This window comes from Anolis carolinensis, chromosome 1 (assembly GCF_035594765.1).
Source record: "Anolis carolinensis isolate JA03-04 chromosome 1, rAnoCar3.1.pri, whole genome shotgun sequence".
Taxonomy (NCBI): domain Eukaryota; kingdom Metazoa; phylum Chordata; class Lepidosauria; order Squamata; family Dactyloidae; genus Anolis; species Anolis carolinensis.
The window spans coordinates 316,834,783-316,858,177 of NC_085841.1; the positions used below are offsets into that span (position 1 = coordinate 316,834,783).

At 38.5% G+C, this 23,395-nt stretch overlaps 1 protein-coding gene across 1 annotated transcript in view; it reads right to left on the reverse strand.

Moving 5' to 3' along the window:
- Positions 1-22,926, reverse strand: part of spred1 (sprouty related EVH1 domain containing 1) — a 66,892-nt gene extending 43,966 nt beyond the window's left edge. Inside the window, exon 1 of the mRNA XM_003214493.4 lies at positions 21,243-22,926. Coding sequence (XP_003214541.1) covers positions 21,243-21,274 — 32 coding nt within the window. The 5' untranslated portion in view covers positions 21,275-22,926. The remainder of the gene's footprint in view (positions 1-21,242) is intronic.
- Between the last annotated feature and the right edge of the window lie 469 nt (positions 22,927-23,395).

Here is a 23,395-nt window from a genome sequence, read left to right on the forward strand (position 1 = left end):
TGTATGCAGATATTTCAGAATCTGAAAAACCCAAAGCACTTCTAGTCCCAAGCATTTAGGATAAGGGATACTCAGCCTATAGTATCACTTTTTTTAAGTAAAAAGAGTAGCATCATTGCTTTTAATCATTTTAATAACAGTGACAAATTAGAATTGATTTTATAACTTGTACGTTCAAAAATATTATGGGGGAGATAGTTGGTCATTTTTAGTTATTTTTTAAAAAAATTAGTAATGTATATATGTAATGTGCATTATTTCATCCTAATGAGTGATGCATTACTCTTAAAAATGATAATTAATAAGCAATGCACTACTTTTTTTGAGTAGCAGGTTTTTTTTCTATATGATACATCATCATCTCCAGGAAGGGAGTAAAAGAGCTTGTTAATAGTTTTTGACAAAACAATTTCCTACTATCTCAAAGGATTTAAAAAAAAAAAGATTCCTTGACCATCATAATTCCAAGTGTTTTGTGTGGAATAAAATTTTATTCAAGAACCAAAATAGTGTAGCTGTATGAGTGCTGAATCCTGGTAGACCAGGATTCAAATTCCCATTTGGCCAAATAAAACCTTGAGCAAGACACCTTCTGTCACCTTGAGGAACACAGTGGCAACCCCCCTGGACAAATGCTGCCCAAACTCCTCCCCCATGATAGATTCACCTTAGTGTCACCATAAGTTAGAAATGACTTGTGAATAGCTTCCTTTTCAATTTACTAAACAGTATTGAACATTACAGCTTATACTTCAAACACACAAGGAAAATGTATACAGTTCTGACACTCCGTATTATCCGACATGCTGGCCGCATCTTGTCCCTCCCAGCGGGTGCCCAGCGCTTGGAGAGGCCTGCTGCGCATTGCTGAGAAACAGCTGTTTTTCTAGGCAGCAATGCACAGCGTGCCTCTTCAAACAGGGTGCTAGCCAGGAGGGACAAGATGCGGTTGGTGCACACTTTTCCCTTCCAGCAAGCGCCCGGTGCTCTGAGAGGCCCGCTGCGCATTGCTACCTAGAAAAACAGTACTTTCTCAGCAACACGCAGTTTTTCCTTAATCCCACCTTATTACCCAACATGTTCGCTTATCCAACATTCTGTCGGCCCATTTATGTTGGATAAGCAAGACTCTACTTTATATATAATTGAAATATGCATTAAGAAATATCATGCAGAAAGAGAAAGGTGGACTGCACATATCTGTGCTACAATATTACATACAGTGTACGATCCCCATATAGGCAGGCATGTGGCTTCATTAATTCACATGCCACAAAATTTGTCTCTAGGAGCAGAAGTCCTTCATTTTAAAAGGGTTTGCTATTATTTCATGTATTCACGTGAAATCCAGAAACTTATTTCGTACTTATTTACCATAAAGGATGTGAAGTAAAATAATTAGTGGAAGGTCTTTTTCCACATTCTAGAGGCAAATGTGGGCAAATTATGGTCCAATTCCCCCCCCACCCCCGATGTTTTTGAGTCCCTTGACAACTCCAAAATTCTAAGATCTACCTTCTTCCCAAAGAAAGGGTGAACTTCTGCTCCTGGAAAGCTCCTGGTGCAACAGCAACATTTAAATAGGTTGCAAGGCTTCCCTGTACTGTTTAAAATTAACAAATACCAATTTTGATATTTAGATGTATATTTCTGCCCATGGGGGCATTATAGTTTCGGTAGTCCATGTGATATCTATATGGTCCCAGTGCATAAAAGTGTCCCCCAGACCTTCTGCAGTTTCCCACCTTTACTATAAGGAATATGGGCTTGTTTTGGGAAAAGGTAAAATAATAGAATTTCACAACCTTTGCAACCTCTCCCCCCATGGCTCCTTGCAAATGTATGCTGGAAATTGGACATTATTAATTAAAAGAGGGAACAATGTTCAATTCCACTTCAGATTTAAATATCAACCCACAATTTTGGAAAACAAGTGGGGGAGCACTTTTCTATCCACATAAATAGCATCTTTTATCTAGACCTTGGAAATACATAATTCTAACCTTAAACATTACTTCTCCTTTCCCTCTCTACCAGTAACATAAACCCTAGACTATGTTTCCTGGCAAAGGCTCCCACAAACTCAGCCAGATTTACATGTTTGCACCTCCCCCAGTAATACAAAGACACAATGTACTCTCTCTTTGCCCAGGTCCAAGACTATCTTGGCAGTTAACAGCCCCCACTTTGTTTTATTTTTGTTATTTGCACGCAAGATGAGACATAAGACAAACTATTTTAATAGAGCAACTGATTAGCAGGATTAAATTAATAGAGGAGTTAAAGTACAATTTTCCCTTTAGCTGGATTTAAATTGGGGCTGTGACAATCTCCTGTGCAATAGTAGGCAAAACAAATGGTTGCTATAAAAGAAATCTACATACAGTACATGCAAATAATCTTATTTTTTTTCTCAAAATGACAATATGACTAGGCGAAGAGAAGACTCTTCCTCGAGCAACTTTAAACCAGTGGGAAAATCCATTATGGATGTGAGAAATAACATTTTCAAGACAGATTAAGACAGAAAGGGGCTAGTCGGAGGATGATTACTGCTGGATCTGGAAACCAATTTCTTATCTTTAGTCCTTATAGTATGACTATGTCCTAATTTAGAGTCAGTGTTTGTTTAGAATAAACTTCATCAAATGGTAAATCTTCGAATAGACTGCGCTGAGGACTGCAGCCATGCATCTCAATTACCCAAACAATCTGCAGCATACTCAGTTCACTGAATCTGCTGTCCTGCAAGAACATGAGCCACATGTTCCTGCATGACATGGTAAGGAAGCTATAGAAGACATGTTTCTACATATCACATCCAGTTTCTTGCCTTCATTATCAACCTGGGCAGTCTGGATCTTTTGAGTGGTCTTGGATTGGACAGTACCAATGAAAAATGAATTTGGTTTTGGATGTTTCACTAACCAATCAATTCTGGAATCCATGACCTTATACAGGCTTTCACACTTCTTTGCAGTAGACAGCATTGATGAAAGAGTGGCTCAAGGATCAAAAACAATGCATCAATGAAGGAGGTATTGAAAAGAAATGACATAGAAGCCGGGTAAGGCACTGTATGTATGTATGTTCAACATACATAAACTTTGTTTAATGCACAAAATTATTAAAATACTAGCTGTGCCCGGCCACGCGTTGCTGTGGCAAAGTATGGTGGTATGGGAAATAAAGTATTGAGGAATTGGTGGTAGTTAAGGTAAAGGGTAAAGGTATGGAGTCCAGATAATCAAGTTAAAGCAGATAATATAAGATTATAAATGGGTTATATAGCTGTGTGGAAGGGCCTTGAGTATACACTGCCATCTAATCCAGTTAAAATCTGATAATTTGTATTTTATAGGCAGTGTGGAAGAGGCCTAAGTGAGGCCTAACTCTGCCTGTCCCCTGGGTGAGTGGGTTGCTAGGAGACCAAGTGGGCGGAGCTTAGTCTTCTAACTGGCAGCAATTGGATAAAAACAATTATTCCTCTCCCTCTAATTAGGACTTTATTTTTCTTTTCTTTTTGTTGTATCAACCTAGAGGCGTGGGTGATGGGTTGTGTTGTCAATTTTTGAGGTTGTGGGGTGTTTAGTTTTGTTGTTTTGGCGGTCGCCAGGATTCCATCACTCTTTTATATATATAGATTATATAAAATTACCTTCAGGAGTATAGCATATATATGAAACATAAATGGAGTTTGTGTTTGGAACTGAGTCCCACCTTCATGATACCTTTTTATGTATATATAGTTGATATTGATCTACTGGAATTTTGTTCCAGGACAAACCCAAAGATATCAAAATCCTTGGATATTCAAGTTCTATTATATACACTGCTGTAGTAAAATGGTATCAAGATTTGCTTCTTTGATTGTTTATTTCTTTGAAATGTTTTCAAGCCATGGATGATTGATCCAAGTATACAGAACATGTGGGTACAGAAAACTAACTGTATATAGAAATACAGTTATTAAAAAATCTGGGAAAAAAGACAAATTCAGAAACACTTCTGTTCTGAAGCAGCCCATAAATTTTCTATGAACGAAATATGCTTTTCATATCAGATCTTTTCTGATATTGGAAGCTAAGCAAGGTCAGGTCTGGTTAGTACTTGGATGGGAGACTATTAAATACTAGGTGCTGAAGGCTGTATTTCAGAGGAAGGAACTTGCAAACCACCTTTAAGTATCCTTTATCTAAGAAAACCATGTTAAATTTGTGGGGTCAACAAGAGACCTAAAGACACATACACACATATGAGATGTTTACATTAATATCACTAAGTGAATGAATAAATGGCTTAAAATTGTTGCAAATTATATTCTATTATCATTGCTTTTCCATTTTTTAACTTCTGTGTCAACTTTTTTTTTCAAATCTTAGAATAGGTCACAGATGTGTTGTATACTTCAGGAGACCCAGTGTATCTAGTATGTACCACAGCAGCCTTTCTTTGTGAAAGCAATATTGTACTATGTAAAATGCACCCATTACACCAGCACATTAAATCCACACACTAAAAATTGTAATGCGAACAAAACATTTTGGCTTTTGCCTTCTTTAATTGTTAAAACTGAGATGTATCTAAAGTCACAATTTAAAATACCCTGTTTTCAACATTCTTCAGTGGATGATGGAATTATTCTTTAGGTTGAAGCCATATAGTATTAGGATCTTATGTCTATGAATCCGGAAATTGTATTTTGCCTAAATGCCCGAAAACCAATTCTTTGTACCAAATGGGAACAAATGAAACAAGCTGTGATGCTCTGAGTTAAAATGGCTAGCCACTGGTTGCTCAAGCTTCTTGGTCAGACCTGTGAATGCCGAAATATGTATGCAGGTTCTCTGGCTGTATTCCTTACATATTGTAGATGACATTTTGCATGCCTGCATTAAATTACATAAAGAAAATGCAGGACCAGCATGTGATATGCTGTTTAATATAGTTGATGCTTCTAATCACTATGCTTCTAAAAATGACAGTCTGCTTAAGTTACCTATGACTGATATAACACTTTGAATTGCAAGGGTGCAATCTTGGACTGCTGACTTGTGTTTACAGGAATGAAAATATACACACATAGACAATGCCAAAAATGTATACACATTTTAAGAAAGGAAAATTAAAATTCTAATACTCAATATATACTAGTAACAAAAGATGAATACATGCCACATTTAACTTCTGCAATTAAAGAGGTGCTCAGAGTTACCATCAGCATTCAGACACTTCTGCTTATGGCAAGCTATTGTCCATTTGTATTTCTCCCAGAGCCATAGCCAGAAAAAAAATTGGGGGGAGGGGGGGCTTTTTTAAAGAGAATCATGAAGAGTAGTTACATAACGCAAAAATAATATAGAAATCAGGTTCCATTGATAAACTTCAGTGAACACTCAAGCCAGATAAATTTCAGTGGACACTCATGTGGATTTGGTTAATCAGTTAAAATTCATGAGTAAACCAGTTTTTTTTTAAAAAAAACAAAACCTAAATTTGGGGGGGGGGGGTTGAACCCCTAACCCCCCGGCCCCCCTTGGCTACAGCCCTGATTGCTCCTCATCCTCTTCTATGATGTTTTGGAACCAATCACAATTCTGCACCCTTCAATCAGTGTTGTCTTCATTCAGTGCTTGCAATAATCTTGGGATGAAAACTTTCCATTTTGCCGTTTTAAGAATGTGCTGTATGCTTGTTCTGCTAACTCCTGTCTCACAAGCAGACTTGTTTGGCAGAATTCTGTGGCAAGCGTGTAAACTGTTCCAACACCATAGCAGATGAAGCAGATCTTCCAATGTGTACATCACACACAATACCATGCATCTCAAATTTATGATGAATGTGTGCAGTTGTGAGGCATGTTGGAAATTCTGCTGAATACTTACACCTCCATTGTGTTAGTTCCACAATGTTCTCGAATTTCAAATACCACTTCAAAAGTCTTGTACTCCCCTCAAATGACAACCATGTTTCCACCATTTTTGTTGACTGTTCTGCCTGTCGCATGGTGACACTAGCATTCATTTGATTAATGCCATTTTTTGAGTGAATGTCATGCGACACATTGCTACTGTAATTTAAATCAACTTCAGAAAGCAATACATACATCTCTTAAAATGTGTATACATTTTATTGTATATGCCCATGTGTGTGTATAAAAAAGTCTATATTTCTGTACTTGAGACTAGTAACAGCAAAATCTTTCTGATGAAGAATGGCACACAAAACGAATAAAAGCAAAATGCAGTCCAAGCAAATGCAATTAAAATGTAAGCAATTCTTCTCCGTTTGGTTGAAATTACCATTTTATTGTAGTTTCTTGAAAGATGTCAGGAAAAAAAATCTTCCAAGGACTGTTGTCTTGAAGTTATAAAACGAAGATAGTGGATCAGAGTGTACTTCGAATCACTCTGTTTCATTTTATAAACAACAGAATGGCTAATACAAGTTTGGAGAAGCTTGGATTCATCCTTGCAGTGACTGTGACTGCAGTGGCTATGACTGAAAGAACAATTCAGGTGGAAAGTTTCAGTTGTGTCTGCTTCAGTCTTTTTCCACAACTGACATACAAGTACTGCTGAAGTACTGGTTAACCTAGTCAAATAAATTCGGCTCCATTAAATAGAAATATACAATACTCTATGTGCAATCAGTCTCTAAATTTGAGTTACCAAAACAAATGTACCACACCTGATTAGATAACAAAAAACAAGACCTGTGTTAAGTCTAGTTATGTTGAATGTCAAATTAAAATTTTTATAGTCATGTCAGTTATTGGTGAATAGCAAAGTGAGAACTATAATCCACAAACATTTTGAGGACCTGTTGTAGGTTTGTTAATGTTGTACACTTTTACAATTATTATGCATGAGATATCTAGTTCTAATATTTTGATTTAACATAAATTAACTTTAACCTCTTCACATGTATGAAACAAGAGCTTTGTTTCATTTTCACATTTTGTTTTGCACTGTGGTATTTTTCTTTTATCTCACTCTTAATTTTCACTGAAACAGTACATTCATATCTGGACCTCAAATCATGAATAATATTAGCAGAAAATAAACATTCATTAATACTAGGATACAAGCTAAGGAAAACATTTATTTAAAAAAATCAACACCGTAACTACACAGTATTACCACATATTGCAGATTGTCATAAAATAAATGGTGGCTTTAGAAACTACATGACAAGTGCAGTGAAAGCCATGGCAAAATAACATAATTCATACAATTCTGTCCCAGTATAACTGGAAAAGCAATGACAGCATAATCCAAATCAGGAACTGATTGCCAAAAGACAAGCAACATTTAACAGGCTCTGCTGACACCCTAGATATGTAATGTATTCTGGAAGATGGAGGAGTAGAGGAAGTTGACCTCACATCCCCACATCCTCACAATGACTGATATATGCAAGTGTGGAAGAAAATCAGATTATGCACAGATAGACAGTTTCCATTCACCAAACTTCGATAGCATTCCTGCATGGATACATAGGATATAATTCAAAATGCAATCCCTTACAAACAGAGCTGGCCCTAGGTATTTTTCAAGTGTCAGCGAACAGAATTTTGGCGCCCCCCCCCCCCCAAACCAATCACTGAAAAATAAAAGCGTTGGATAAGTGAAAATGTTGGATAATAAGGAGGGATTAAGGAAAAAGCCTATTAAACATCAAATTACATTAAGATTTTACAAATTAAGCACCAAAACATGTTTTACAACAAATCAACAGAAAAAGCAGTCTCGACTGCGCCCCCGTATGTTTTGCTGTCACATAGACACTCTGAGACTAAGATACCTAGCAGAATACCTTCTGCGTTAGTGCCCATTCAACCTTAGCAGAAGCTGTAACAGATGTTCTAGAGCAGTGGTTCTCAACCTATGGATCCCCAGGTGTTTTGTCCTACAACCCCCAGAAATCCCAGCCAGTTTACCAGCTGTTAGGATATCTGGGAGTTGAAGGCCAAAACATCTGGGGACCCACAGGTTGAGAACCACTGTTCTAGAGTCAATAAAATGCCACAACACAATTTCACAGTGCTGGGCTTCACACTGGTCTCACCCTCTCTCTGAAATATCCTCCCAAATAAAGACTCCCTCTACAGAATGAGAGGGGGTGAAACTGTATTCTTTTAAACAAGTCCAGAAAACATTTGTGCAACCTTTTCCCAGCTGATAATTTTTCTTTCTGTGTTATTGTTAATGCTTTTATTAATTACTTTATAATATTTTTCAATGTAAACCACTTACAGCAGGTATAGGCAAACTTCAGCCCATCAGGTGTATTGGACTTCAACTCCCACAATTCCCAACAGCCGGTAAGCTGGGGAGACCACCACGACAAAATCCCCCAACTTAGCCAATACAAACCTAGAAGAGTTTAGGAGCTGGTGGTTCCTCTGCTACAGACTGTCCCTCAACCCCCCTCCCCCCTTTTTTCCCCCAAAAAGGTCATTTTATAGCAATCCCTAACCTCAGGTTTGCCAGCTAAAAAATCACCAACACAATATCCATTAGTATCTGTGTAGATGCACAGATCATATGAACCTTATGCCATCCAGAATAGGTTATTGGAGGGGAAGGAGTTGAGAAATAGCTTTTATGGGCAACTTGTTTTTCAATGCCCTAGGCAAATGCTTAACGGAACTTCCTTTAGCATAGCCTCCATTACCTGACATTAGCTTGTTAACTATGCAGAATTTTTTCCCATTACCATAGCAACATTGCTTGAGCACTTAAGGTATGTATGCAGAGTTTTTAAAAGGCTGGGTAAAGCTTCTAACAGTGAGGTAAGAAGTGATACATTTAAGCTGATAGTGGATTAGTCAATTAAAAGAAAATAACTTACATGTAATATCTGTTATGTTCAGTTTTGAAACTTTTTATTGTACAAATGCAATTTAACTGAATTGGTAATTATAAATAAAATTATTAATACAGCCAATTTTCTATACTGCAGAACTTAAAAACCAAAAGTTTTAAATACTCAAAAGTTTTGCATTTTTCCATGCAATATTACTCAGCAGCTTAAATCTCTGTAAGATATGTCATTAACTTCAATATTGTGTCCCTGCCCCCTGTTGTTCTGCCATCAAGTGGACTCTGATTTATGGTCACTCTGACTCATGGTGACTCTCTCCTTGGTTTGGTTTTGTATTTGTGGCAAAAATTTATTCAGAGAAGGTTGCCCACTGCCTTCCTTTTAAATGGAGAAGGTACACTATGGCCGAGTTGGGATTCAAATTCTGGTCTCTCCAGACTCCTGATTCAATACTCAAAATTGTTCTCTACTCGTCCCCTTCACCCAATAAAGTATCAGGAACATAGCCTTTCAATGGGAAGCACCAACAGTTAAGAGTGCTTAATGAACAAATTTAAGCGCTGAGCAAAAACTATAGCAGGGTATCAATATAGCTCATAATAAGTTTCATACTTGCATATAATATTTGGCTGTATAAGGGCACAGAACTGTGGAGGACATGTAACTGTAACATGCAAATAATTTAAATGACCAGAGTTCCCAGAGGGTGACAATTACATGTGGGGGGTGGGGGGTGGGAGTGGCGCGCTTTCAAGTCAGTCACCTGTTGACTTATGGTGACTCCATGAATTTCATGGGGATGGGGTTTCTTCAGCAAGAAGTAATCATAGTGCCGCTGAACATAATGCAATGGAATTCATATTTTGATCTGTCCTTCACAAAACAAAATTGATCTTCAGTAGTGACAAGGCCGCATTTTCTAAGTGTGAGTTGGTACTTACAGTAAAGTCCTGTCCACATTACTGAACTAAGAACTTGCTCACCTACTGTGATGCTTCATCCTCTTCCTCCAAGTGAAAAGCGCACAAAACTATTTTACATTTGCTTTCCAATTACAACATTATTTTTAGCACACATAGCTCCAGCAGGCCTGCCTACACAGCCGGAAAAGTTCACGAAGACCATAAAGTGGGACAACAGCCTATTATACTGATCACTGACAGATTCAGAGCGTCAGTGCTAGTGCCAATAACAAAAGATTCTTGCCTGTGACAAGATTATAATCTGACTCACTCCTATTCTCTTTAAACAGAGAAACCTAAAACTAAAAACAAACGCTATATTAAACCTGTACAAGGGGGAAAAAACAGCTGTTTTGAATGATGCATCTTGATAGTCCATGCAACTCCAGCTCAGTAAAGGGATTGTTTCTCTATCCAAAGTTGCATCCTTCAGGCCGTTTTTAAACAAGAGGATCAATACATGTAAGATAGTGGACACATAGTTTATAACACACTAAGGCTTCCTTATATATACAGATCCTTCATATTTTAGGGGCAAGGGGGAACATGAAGTCCTTATATTCACCAGCACGTTGCCACCGATCGTTTGTAGTATACACAAAGCAGAAAGAGACATCTTGCTTAAGTATGCCCTTTCCCCCTTACTATAAACATTTTTTTCCCTATAAACAATGCACTCAGACCTGAAAAGCATGTAGGTAATTGCACCTCTAATGAATGTCCTATTTGATTGATATTTGCAACAACATGTAGAATGTTCTTCCTTAATTGACCTAATGGGACATTTTCTGAACACTCTGGATTATTCAAACCAGTTCCCAACATCTGGCAATATTTAACATGCATCTTCTTTACATTTATATAACATTATTGTTCTAAGAGCTTAGAGCAAAGCATATGACTTCCGTAGAAGCATTTTAATCTAGCTATCATGTGTAGACCAATAATTAGCCCTAGCTTCAATTCATCCAGTAAGACTTGCACTGTAGCCTAATATATTTTCTGAAAAATTGTTACCTTTACATGCAGCAGTGCTTACTTCGAAGTATTTAGAATTCCACCTCTAAAGGTAGAGTGGGCACTGAGACATTTTGCTGTCTGAGGCAGAACAGCAAATAGCACTGGCTTCTCCCTCACGTTAAGAGACATATTACCCAAAACAATGATTTTGGCATTTGGGACAGAAAACCCTACAAGTACTTCTCTCTGTCCCGGTTAGTACAAAACAGAAAAGCTATCAAAGTAAATAATTATGAATTTGATGCTCTTTCGTAAAACCCCAAATGTCAACTGGAGCAGCTGAAGCCCTCACTCTACCTGTAGCTGTTTAATCCAATGATGTATTTACATAATGCTTTTTTCCTTAATCTAAAAGGTTAGATTATTGTTTAACTGCTGTAGCTCATTCTATGGCCATTTCAAGATATTTCAAAGAAGCTGTCAAGAATTCACACAACTGACCCTGCACAAAGATTTAATGGCTTGCAGTGGTTCAATGAGACAACCCAAACTGTGCTGAAACAACAGTATGCCTGCCAAGAGAGTCCAGCAGGTATGCAAAAAGGGTCGAGTATGACTGTGAGAATACATGCATACAGGAATTCCTCCCTGCTTCTACAGTCCTAAGTACACCTGATATCTGCTTCAAATGCAAACTTAGCGCTTAGAATATTTAAGAGACACCTTACTTTATGTTAGGCTGGAATATATATATACACACACATATACACACATGAAGCCACATACATGGCAGTATACTACTACTACTACTACTACTACTAATAATAATAATAATATGAATAATAATTTAATTTCTTACCCGCCTCTCCTCCTGGCTTGAGGTGGGTTACAAAACAATTAAAATACATAAGCACAGCAAAACACTATAAATACATACATTAAAATGCACCTCCATAAAAGTTACATGCCAAAATGTATCTCTACAAAATGCATACTAAAACACACAAAACAGAGATCAAACAAAGAACATTTAAAATTCATCTTTAAAGACTGCCTGCCTGCCCAAAGAGATAGGTCTTTATACGGTTTTTTAATTCTGACAGCTCGTTTCGCTGTCAGAGTTCTTCCGGCAGGTCATTCCACAGTTGTGGGGCGGCTGAGGAAAAGGTCCTCTGGGTAGTAGTTGCCAGTTGTATTCTGGTTTTTTGTAGCAGTGCTCCCCAGAAGACCAAAGTGTGTGGGGTGGATGCAGGCCTGTAGCGAGGGGGTGGTTTTAGGGGTTCAACCCCCCCCCCCCCAAATTTTTCAGGTTATAAAAAAACCCTGGTTTACTCATGAATTTTAACTGGTTAACCAAATCCCCATGCTAAGTCTATGAGACACAAAACATTAAGAGTCCCTCCAGGCACTATCTCAAGCAGATATTGACAGGTTTGTAGCGGGGAGGGGTGTGTGCTAGGGGTTAACCCCCCCCCCCCGAAATTTTCAAAACCCCTCCCAAAATTTTTTTCTGGCTACGGCCCTGGGTGGATGGTATGGGAGAAGGCAATCCTTTATGTAACCTGGACCCAAATCATGGAGGGCTTTAACGATCAAAACCAACACCTTGTACTTTGCCCAGAAACTAATTGGCAGCCAGTGGAGTGATTTTAGAATAGGTGTGATATGCTCACTCCTAGATGTTCCTGTAACCAAACTGATTACCGTATTTTGAATCAGCTGGAGTTTCCGAACTTGGTACAAGGGTAGCCCAATGTAAAGCACATTACAGAAGTCCAACCTTGAGGTTACCAGTGCATGCATTATCATTTATAGGTACTTCCAAATCTAGGAAGGGGCACAGCTAGCATATCAGACAAAGGTGATAGTAAGCACTCCAGACCGTACCTGGACCAACATTTGGAGAGACAGATCCAGGAGTACTCCCAAGCTGCAAACACAATCTTTCAGAGGGAGTGTAACCCCATCCAGAACTGGTTGACACACCTCTATCCCCAGATGAGGACCCTTGATGGCAAGCACTTCTGTTTTGTCTGGATTCAACTTCAATTTGTTTTTTTCTCATCCAGCCTATTACCTGCTTCAGGTATTCATGCAGAGGATACATGCTATCCTTAGCTGAAGCTGTTTTTGAAGGCATGGAAAAATATATTTGTACTAGAGAGTCAAAGACTTGCTTTCTTGCTATAGTCCAATATCTAAGAACCAGAAGGACTGGGGGAAACACAGTGAAATTTTAGGTAATATCTGCATAATACAGTTAATTTGTTTAACAAAAAAATTCTAGTCCACCAGGTTAGTATTTGTAGCCACTGTCTCCTGTGATTCTTCCAGTCCTTTACTTACAGTTGTATCCTATGATAAGGCAAGATTAGTTCCTAGGAACACTCTACTACAATTCACAACAACACAAAATGGCAGAACATATTTAATAGGCACCTACAGTCCTCAGCCGAGACCACTTAAATGTCAACCAGCTACAACAAATTCTGGAAAATACAGCCCTTTCACAAGCTTTGAGAAACTGGCCTTTTACTGGTCTACAGACCAATGGTAAACTAGTCACTTAGAACAGGATACAAAATATAGATAGTAATTAAGAGACAAGACCCTGCCACAAACCCAGATGCCAATCTGCCCCACATTTACTCTGGGTGCAATATCACAGAGGCCAATATTATCATGCACAACATGATATATTCCATCCTATGCCAGCAATTACTCCTTTATACTCTATATTGGACAAATCCTTTATGGAAGAAGATAAATGGACATAAATTGGACATTTTCTTAAGAGTTTTGAAACCAGGGAAGCTGACTTTTGGTAAGCACTTTTATTGTTACAACACAAACTGATAACAGTAAAGATTTGAAAAACCTACACCATCTCATTCACTCCATTGAAAATTTGGAGAAAGGATCATGATTTTCTTCTTTCTGAATCCTATCCCATAGTCTTATGGTGCTCCTTCTTTCCTTCCTTCCTTCTCCTCGATTCCTCCTTCTTAGGCTACAAGAGACTAACATAGCTGCTTCTATGTGTTGTCGAAGGCTTTCATGGCTGGGATCACAGAGTTGTTGTATGTTTTCCGGGCTGTATGGCCATGTTCCAGAAGTATATAAACCTTCCTTGCTTAGTTTCTCCATACCTCACAACCTCTGAGGATGCCTGCCATAGATGTGGGTGAAACGTCAGGAGGGAATACTTCTAGAACATGGCCATACAGCCCGAAAAACATACAACAACCCATAGCTGCTTCTTTTGAAAAATATTTCAATCCTTGATATTCCCACCAGAAAACATAACAGGAACAGCTCATTTCTACATAATGTATGCACCCACAAAATAATTAATGGTAACTTTAATTTAATACTGCAGTTAATTTACTTCATATCTGAAATTTGGAATCGTTTATGGCTCTCTTACATTTACAATGACCACAGTCCAGGAGAGAATGATGTAAATTGTCACTGAAATACAATGGACATAACGCTGTTATTTACGTCACCTACACTCTTTCATATACAGGCACTACCGGAGTTACAAACATTCAACTTACAAATGACATACAGTAGAGTCTCGCTTATCCAACTGTCACTTATCCAACATTCTGTATTATCCAACGCAGTCTGCCTTTTAGTAGTCAATGTTTTCAATACATTGCGATGTTTTGGTGCTAAATTTGTGAATACAGTCATTACTACATAATGCTACCATGTATTGAACTGCTTTTACTGTCTATTTGTTGTAAAACATGTTATGGTGCTTAATTTGTAAAGTCATGACGTAATTTGACATTTAATAGGCTTTTCCTTAATTCCTCCTTATTATCCAACATTTTTGCTTATCCAACATTCTGCCGGCCCATTTATGTTGCTTAGTGAGACTCTACTGTAGTTAATAACAAGGGTGAGACAAGAAGAAATGAAAGAAATCTATCCCTCCGAAGGGCAATTCACTCCTGAAAGAGTTATCATAGGGAGAAGGTGTCTCCACTGCAGCTTTCTTTTTTTAGAGCTGACCCAGGATTTTATCATAGTATATTTATTGTATCTTGACCTATGACTTGTTTTATTGTTGATTGATTGTTTTATTGTTATGTTTTTATATTGTTTGTGACCTGGGCTTGGCCCCATGTAAGCCGCCCCGAGTTCCTTCGGGGAGATGGGGCAGGGTATAAAAATAAAATTATTATTATTATTATTATTATTATTATTATTATTATTATTATTTCTCACCAATCCTTGTTTCCACAACAAGCCAAATTTCTCAAAATTCAATTATAACATGGACACAAAGTAAGGTGAAATCTTCTGAACTAGGACACAGATAGAAAAATAAACTTCACAATGGTGTTAACCCTTCCCTATGCTATCCAAAGCATGCATGCATGTGTGTGTGTATGTGTGTGTGTGTGTGTGTGTGTGTGTATATATATATATATATATATATATATATATATATACACACACACACACACACACACACACACACACACACACATACAGTAGAGTCTCACTTATCCAAGCTAAACAGGCCGGCAGAAGCTTGGATATGCGAATATCATGGATAATAAGGAGGGATTAAGGAAAAGCCTATTAAACATCAAATTAGGTTATGATTTTACAAATTAAGCACCAAAACATCATGTTATACAACAAATTTGACAGAAAAAGTAGTTCAATACACAGTAATAAAAGTTATGTTGTAATTACTGTATTTACGAATTTAGCACCAAAATATCACGATATATTGAAAACAATGACTACAAAAATGGCTTGGATAATCCAAAAGCTTGGATAAGCGAGACTCTAGTGTGTGTGTGTGTGTGTGTGTGTGTGTGTGTATGTGTGTGTATGTGTGTGTGTGTGTGTGTGTGTGTGTGTATATATATATATATATATATATATATATGGAGTTTCACTTTAAAATGTACCTGTCCTGACTTACAAACAATTCAGCAAGAACAAACTTACAGAACCTATCTTGTCTGTAACTTGGGGACTGCCTGTATAGGAATTATTATACTGCGTTCCATTATATCATTTTAATAAATGATCCAGGCATTAAGACTATTTTATTTGTCTTGGCTTTTTCAGTCATCTCAATGCTTTTTTTGTCCTTTTCCAGTCCCCATTTTTCATGTCCTTTTACTACTGATACCATTTCCCCGCTTATCGTCTTCTAATGAATTATCTCTCTGTTTGCTATTTTGCATTTGCAATTCACTGGGTAAAGCTCTTTTGATGAACCATTGTGCTCATCACTTTGCTTTAGCTGAACAAAAAACAAAACAACAGCAGCAAAAAAATGGATTTGAATCTTTCTTAATGCTCACCCTTTCCATAAGATGAGAAAAGATCTGTAACATAATTCAAATAATTCAAAAGAATTTTATTTATAATGTACTTATACAATGTACCTATACAATGAATTGATTGTTTCCACACTGATAAAACGCTTTTTTTTACATATGATGCAAATGAAAGATCACTTGTACACACCTGAATATACAAATCACATATAATTTATGTATACAGTGTTAAAGGAGGCCCACATACTGAATTAAATTTTAGTATGGTAGGCCTTATACATGAGGAAAAGAAAAATTATGCATTATGTCCTTTTATTCTGGATATTTTCACATGATTTAATTATCTCTTGATATTCTAATTCTATTCATGTCATATACATTTCCTTATGCCACTGAGGAAGGCCCACAGCTGAAAAGTGTTGGGTGTGAAACAAACAGTCTTTAAGCACCTGAGGTTGAATACAAAGCTACCATTTCACATAAACATATTACAGTTCCAGTGTAAGATCATTCTTATCAGTGAGGTTTCTGTGGTTTCACAAAACTGATTTATCTTCAAATGTACACTTAGCATTTTAAAAACTGTTGTTTAAAAATAGCCGGAATGTAGAGTAAAAAAAAAGTAGGTAGCCTGCAAAGTGGAACTAATCCCAAACCAAGTTCAAGCTATTGATTTGCTCGATTTAACCCCACAACCTTATGTCAATATGCTTGTTTGCCAACTCATCTTCTACCCACAAACACAAAATTATTCATAACAGAATCAGCCTTTCTAGCAGGCTTCTTCTATAGGGCTAGGAAACAACTTTGCATTCAACTGAATGTTTGACCTTGCATCCAAATGAATGACAGACCTGTTTGTTCAGTAGTTCCTTCCTATCTATGATCCAGCCCATGAAGGTTTGCAAACAGGTTCAAAATTATCTTCTTCCTCCAAGAGTGGCACCAGGGATATGACCAAAAAAAAAAAAGGGGGGGGGGGGACTAGCTATAGTAGTCCTGTCTCTTGTACTGGTAAAAAACCAAACATTTGGCAACTTTTATGATTAATATAAAAACTCTAATTAAATGTGACATTTTATTTACTCAATTAAATACATTTTAAGCAGTCCATTTTTTGTTGCTATCATGTAAATGACACATCCTCACAAACAAAAAGCAATGAGCCTAATTCCAAAACACATTTTGTCAGGCACACTTGAATCTGCAGTATTACAACATACAGTAGGTTTCCCTAAAACAGAGCTCAATATTGTCTGAATATTGACCCCTACCTAGCTAATCCTTTTATTGAAAAATATAAAAGGGCATCACAAAATAGGCTTTTTAATTTTAATAGCAAAATAAATACATCCAGAATTGAAATGTAGCTGAAAGTATATGAGATGTAGCTGAAGGCTACATACTGTATTTGTTTTTAATTAATTATCCATTCTTATAATAAAAATCACATAGACTGACCCTCCCACCTTAGCAACCAATCAAAAACCACTGGCTCGAGGCCTGGGATACTTAAAAAACAACCCAAAAAACAAAACATGCTAGGCAAACTTGATTAGTTGAACTTGAAGTGCTTCTTAATGCTGCATAGTGTATGTTACCAAGAAACTATATTATTTTTTCAAACACTGTAAAAGATTAATATGAGTTTGTATTTTTCCATTGAACTAAAAGCAGTCAAAGGTGCTGAAAACTGGAACTGGACAGAACGAGTACAAAATATAAGAAATAAAAAACCCTCTCTAACTAATGTATGATTTCAAATAAAAATAGAAACTACATTGGATTTTAATAATATATATGTCAAATTCAGCATGCTGCTTTTTACATACAGGTATACATATGCAATGCCCAGAGACTTGTTTTTGGAGTCTAATTTTTGAAATTATTTTATTAATTATTTAACACAAACAATCTAATATAAAATCACTAACTATGCATTCAAAAATAATGAAATGTTTCTTTGGAGTTCAATTTCATTGCTAATAGATCTATATTCAAATGGCAATATGTGCAAAATAAGCATAACATACTTTACCATTCACTAGAATTCAAGACATTTTTAGGGCAAAATCTGTGCAAACTATTCTTAACTATAACTATTGGTTGCAATGTTTTAGGAAAAACTGTTTCAATCACGATAATAGCAATCGCACTACCAGCTGCTCCCCCCCCTCCATATCATACGCAAAAATCATAATGTAATTTTTTAAGAAACTCCTTGCAAAGCAGGAAATATATCTTCACAATCAAGAGAAGTTCAGAATATGTCTACACACAGCATGGTTTCACATCAATAAGAAATAGCCCCATAAGAATGGGAACAGGCATTAAAGCATTTTCTTGTGATTTGAGCATTCTGACTGTTTTGCGTACACAAGTATAGATAACTAAAAAAACCCAATTTGCATAAATTGAAAAATGTTTAAAATCATATTCAAATGTTTCATTAACATTATTCCATCATTTTGACATTTTTGGAAAGCAGTTATTTCTAATTTTGTAACATTCCAAATAGCATTACGTATTTCTTTTTCTTCAAATATTTATGATCAAGTGGCACATCAATCCTACACCAACCAAAGCTTCTAGCAGATTCAGTCTGCTTTTGTGTCTCATCAGAAAATACATCTCATTAATTTCACACCAACCAGCTTTAAGCAGTGCTCGGCCTTTCTTTTTAAAAAATCTAATTCATTTTCTTAATATGTTTTCAATGGAAAGGGGAGAGTGTACAACAAGAGACCGAGGGAAAAAGCAGAAAATGTACAAGCAAGCAAGAGTGTGAGCATTTTGCTTCTTCAGTGGTGTTAGTGTCTATGTCACTTTGATCCAATCAGTTGCTTGTTTTATAACTACAGCTAGTCCCTGAAGTGCCATTGCCTACTGGAAAATTCTACCCTTAAAGAGATCACTTCAGTTCTCTTTTTTTCTTTTAAATGTGCACCATTATTCATAAGCAGCTCAGCAAGTTCCTGCTTTTGTACACACCCTGTTAAAAAAATTCTCTATCTCCCTTAAAAGAACCAGGTCTAATATGAAAGTTGCTCCACGAAGACACAGTGTACTGCAATGTGAATGGCCAGCCAGGTATTTTATGAATGGAGGGGATCACGTGCTCCCAGCACTTCCCCGAGCTGATATTTCCCATATAACAGTGTCAACAAGATGAAAACAGCATTTTTCGACACAAGAAGCCAGAAAATCCTAATGCTTGAGCCTACTGGTCGCTTTCCAAGATTGTGTAAAAATTTCCACTCTTTGCAAGACAGCTCCCGATGAATGTCAGAGGTGGTACAGGTTTAATTATTTTTTTATGAATGAAGACTGTGGTATGCAAATTAGAGCGATTCACAAAAAAGAAAATATGGCGGCGGCTTCTCTCTCCCTTCCACGGGTACTGCAGCACTTCATCTTATCAACCAGCTCAACGCAGTGTTTTGCACTTTGCCTACTGCAATTCAGAATTTGCTCCAGTTATATTATGACATCTAGGTTTAGGAGTGAACCCATTCATTAAAAACCCAACCGAAGGAAAAGCCTGTTTGTCCGCTGAACTGTCTTGAGGAATTACGTGTTTTTATTTGGAGGAATGTATGCAAGTGACAGGAGGAGCTCCATTCTCTACCCAAAGCTGGGAACTGTACTTTCCACTCAAGTCATAATAATAATAACAACAACAACAACAGTATTCCACCAGAAAAACCTTTTATACTATAATATGCACATTTTAGTGAACCAATTCTAAGCAAATGACTAATTGGCAGCTCATTTTGCAGAAAAGAACCACCCCTGGCAGTGCAGGATATGGCGATCAAAAGTCACTGTCAACGTTTATAATTATAGAGAATATGGAAAGTTCAAGACCATTGTCAGAACATATTTCAGAAATACCACATATATACCTACATAAGGTTTGGGACTCCAATTTTTGACAGCTAGTTTGGAAGACCACTTGTCTCTAGATATAAAATCCATGTCCAGTTATGGATTCCATCCAAGACAAACACATTAAATATATTAAAACAGAATCTTCATTCCATCCTCCACTTAAAGGGTGGTGGTGGGGGGGGGGGAGTCCTACCAACTCATTAAACCATTAAGCTTTAGGGGAAGGTTTAACACTGTATTTACACGGACTGACTCACCCAATTAAAATTCAGGAGCAGTTTCCTACAGGATGAAGCTCCCACACACTACTTGCTATTTGAAACATGCAAATGAAAAAAAAATGGACTTTTGAGAAGCAGAGCTGTAAAGGCCACAGTCTGGGGAAGAGGGTGGGGTACCTTTTAATCTCAAAAACACACATCTAGTTGGAGAGATATATCTATATATAGCCACTCAGTTAATGTGTGTGTTGTGCATGTGTATACATACATACACACACACACACACACAATATATATATATATATATATATATATATATATATATATATATATATATATCCACACACACATACATATTAACTGGGTGGCTATATATAGATATATATCTCCATCTAGATATATATCTCCATATGTGTATCTTTGTACTAGTGACACATGCACAATACACACACACACTAACTGGGTGGCTATATATATATATATATATATATATATATATATATATATCTCCATGTGTGTGTGTGTATATATATACTAACCATGACATTTCACAGCCATTCCCAAGACTGAGAGGGCCCTTCACGTGTTATATATCCCGGGTAGGCCAAAAGTCAGGAAGGAGTCCTCTATATATATATATACACACATACACATACACACATATATACACTGTGTATAATGCTATGGCATTGGACGCCATTTGGGAGATTTGATTTTTTTTTCCACTCCAAATTTATATATTGTATATGACGCTTTGGTATTGTGAATTAGAAACAAAAAAGTAGTTATTAAATATCGACATCCCCCCCACTCGTGGCTTTTGGCCCACCCTGTATACGTGTGCGTGTGTGAATATGTGAGGTAGGTAGATACATTTAAATCCAGACATGTTATAAGCCAGCTGTGTATGACAAGCTGAAAGAGAAAGCTCTGCAGGTCAGTTAATGGTGGCGACCAAACCAACGGGACCTTATACATAAGCGCACACACTCTCTCTCCCGTCCTCCCGAACTCACTAAAGCAGAGATTTTTTTTTTCAAAAACCCAAACAAACCAGAACTTACTCGTTGTTGCAGTTCGCCGTCTCTTCGCTCATTTTTCCCTCACCGTGATCCGATGCGGGGATGGAGCGGCACCGATGCAGCCAGGGCGCAGCAGAAGGAGCTCCCCAGAAACCTCACCATTGTCGGACCCCCAAACCTGGCCCCTTTCCGCCAGAATGGCCTCGATCCGGAGGGGCGGAGGAAGAGATCGAGGTGAGTGTGTGTGTGTTTCTTGGGGGGGGGGGGTCCGCCCCCCAAAATAAGCAGCAGCCGTCCAAGTCTTCCCTCTTCTTCGTCGTCCTTTCAGCACCTTCTTTGCCCCGGAGTTGGGTCGATGATTATTCCTCTTCCGCGTCGACGACTGCTGCTCCTCCTTCTAGTTCTTCCCTTTGGAAGAAGGCAGCTTGGAGCCTCTCTCGGTGGCTCCCTCGGGCTGCGGCTGCTCCTTCTCGCAGCGCCTGGCCTTCACCTCCTTCCTTCCTTCCTTCCTTCCTGCCTTCCTTCCCTCCCTCCTCCCCTCCTCCCTCCAAACAAGTCTTCCCCCCTTCCTCCTCCTCTTCTTCTTGAGCTGCCAGCCCCGGGCCAGGAAGGAAAGAGCCTCCTCGGCTTAAATTCCACCAGACACCCAACAACGCCCAACAAATCCGAAAAAGGGAAGGCGGAGAAGGCGGGGGAGGTTGAGAGAGAGAGAGAAAAAAAAGGCTCAGAGAGAGAGAGAGAGAGAGAGCGGAGGCAGCACGGAGAGGGGAACTAATTCAGCCCCAGGCGGGCGAGAGGAAGCAGGAGGAGGAGAAGGAGGAGGAGGAGGAGGAGGAGGAGGGGGAGTTTTAAAGCAAGAGGGGGAAAGGGGGATGCGTCACGGCTGGTGGCTGCGAGGAGGAGAAGGGGAAAAAAAGGAAGGAAGGACAAGGAGGAAGAAGAGAAGTCCCTCACGCAGGCACAGAGATAGGGAAGGGGCGCAAGAAGGTAGGAGAAGGAGAAGAAAAAAGAGTCCCGTCACAGAGCGGGAAGAGGAGAAAGAAGCCAAGAGGAGGAGGTAAAAGAGGATCTTACAGAGAGAATTAAGGAAGGGGAGTAAGAAGCCAGGAGGAGGACACAGAGAAATAGAAAAGGAGACCAAGAAGCCAGGACGAAGAAGAGTCTCTCACAGAGAGGGAAGAGAAGGGGTGAAAGAAAAAGGAAAAAGAAGAGTCTCTCACAAAGAAGGAAGAGGAGAAGGAAGCCAAGAGGAGGAGGAGTATCTTATAGAGAGAACTAAAGAAGCGGAGTAAGAAGCCAGGAGGAGGAAGAGTTCCTCACACAGAGAACTAGGGAAGGGGAGCAAGAAGCCAGGAGGACGAAGAACAATCTCCAACAGAGAGAGAAGAGAAGAGGTGAAATAAGCCAGGAGGAGAAAGAAGAGCCTCTCACAGAGAGAGAAGAGAAGGGGTGAAAGAAGCCAGGAGGAGAAAGAAGAGTCATAGAGAGGGAAGAGAAGAGGTGAAAGAAGCCAAGAGAAGGATAAAAAAAGGAAAAAGAGAGGGAAAAGGAGGAGAAGCCAAAAGGAAGAGGAAAAAGAGAATCTTATAGAGAGAACTGAGAAAAGGGAGTAAGAAGCCAGGAGGAGGTGGAGGAAGAGTCCCTTACACAGAACTAGGAAAGGGGATCAAGAAGCCAGGAAAACGAAGAAGAGTCCCTCACAGAGAGGGAAGAGGAGAAAAAAAGCCAAGAGGAGGAGGAAGAAGTGTATCTCACAGAGGGGGGGGGGGGGGGAGAAACAAGGAGAAAAAGGAAAAAAAGAACAAGAGTCTCTCACAGAGAGGGAAGAGGAGAAAGATGCCAAGAGGAGGAAGAGGATTTTACAGAGAGAACTAAGGAAGTAGAGCAAGAAGCCAGGAGGAGGTGGAGGAAGAGTCTCTTACACAGAGAACTAGGAGCAAGAAGCCAGGAGGAGAAAGAAGAGTCTCTCACAGAGAGGGAAGAGAAGGGGAGAAAGAATCCAGAAAGAGAAAAACGGAAAAGAAGAAGAGTCTCTCACACAGAAGGAAGAGAAGGGGAGAAAGAGGCCAGAAGGAGGAAGAGCCCCTCAGGCATATACAGAGAGATAGGGAAGGGGGGCAAGAAGCCAGGGGATCAAAAGAAGAACCCCCCCACACACACACACACACATATAGGCCCCTTCCACACAGCTGAAT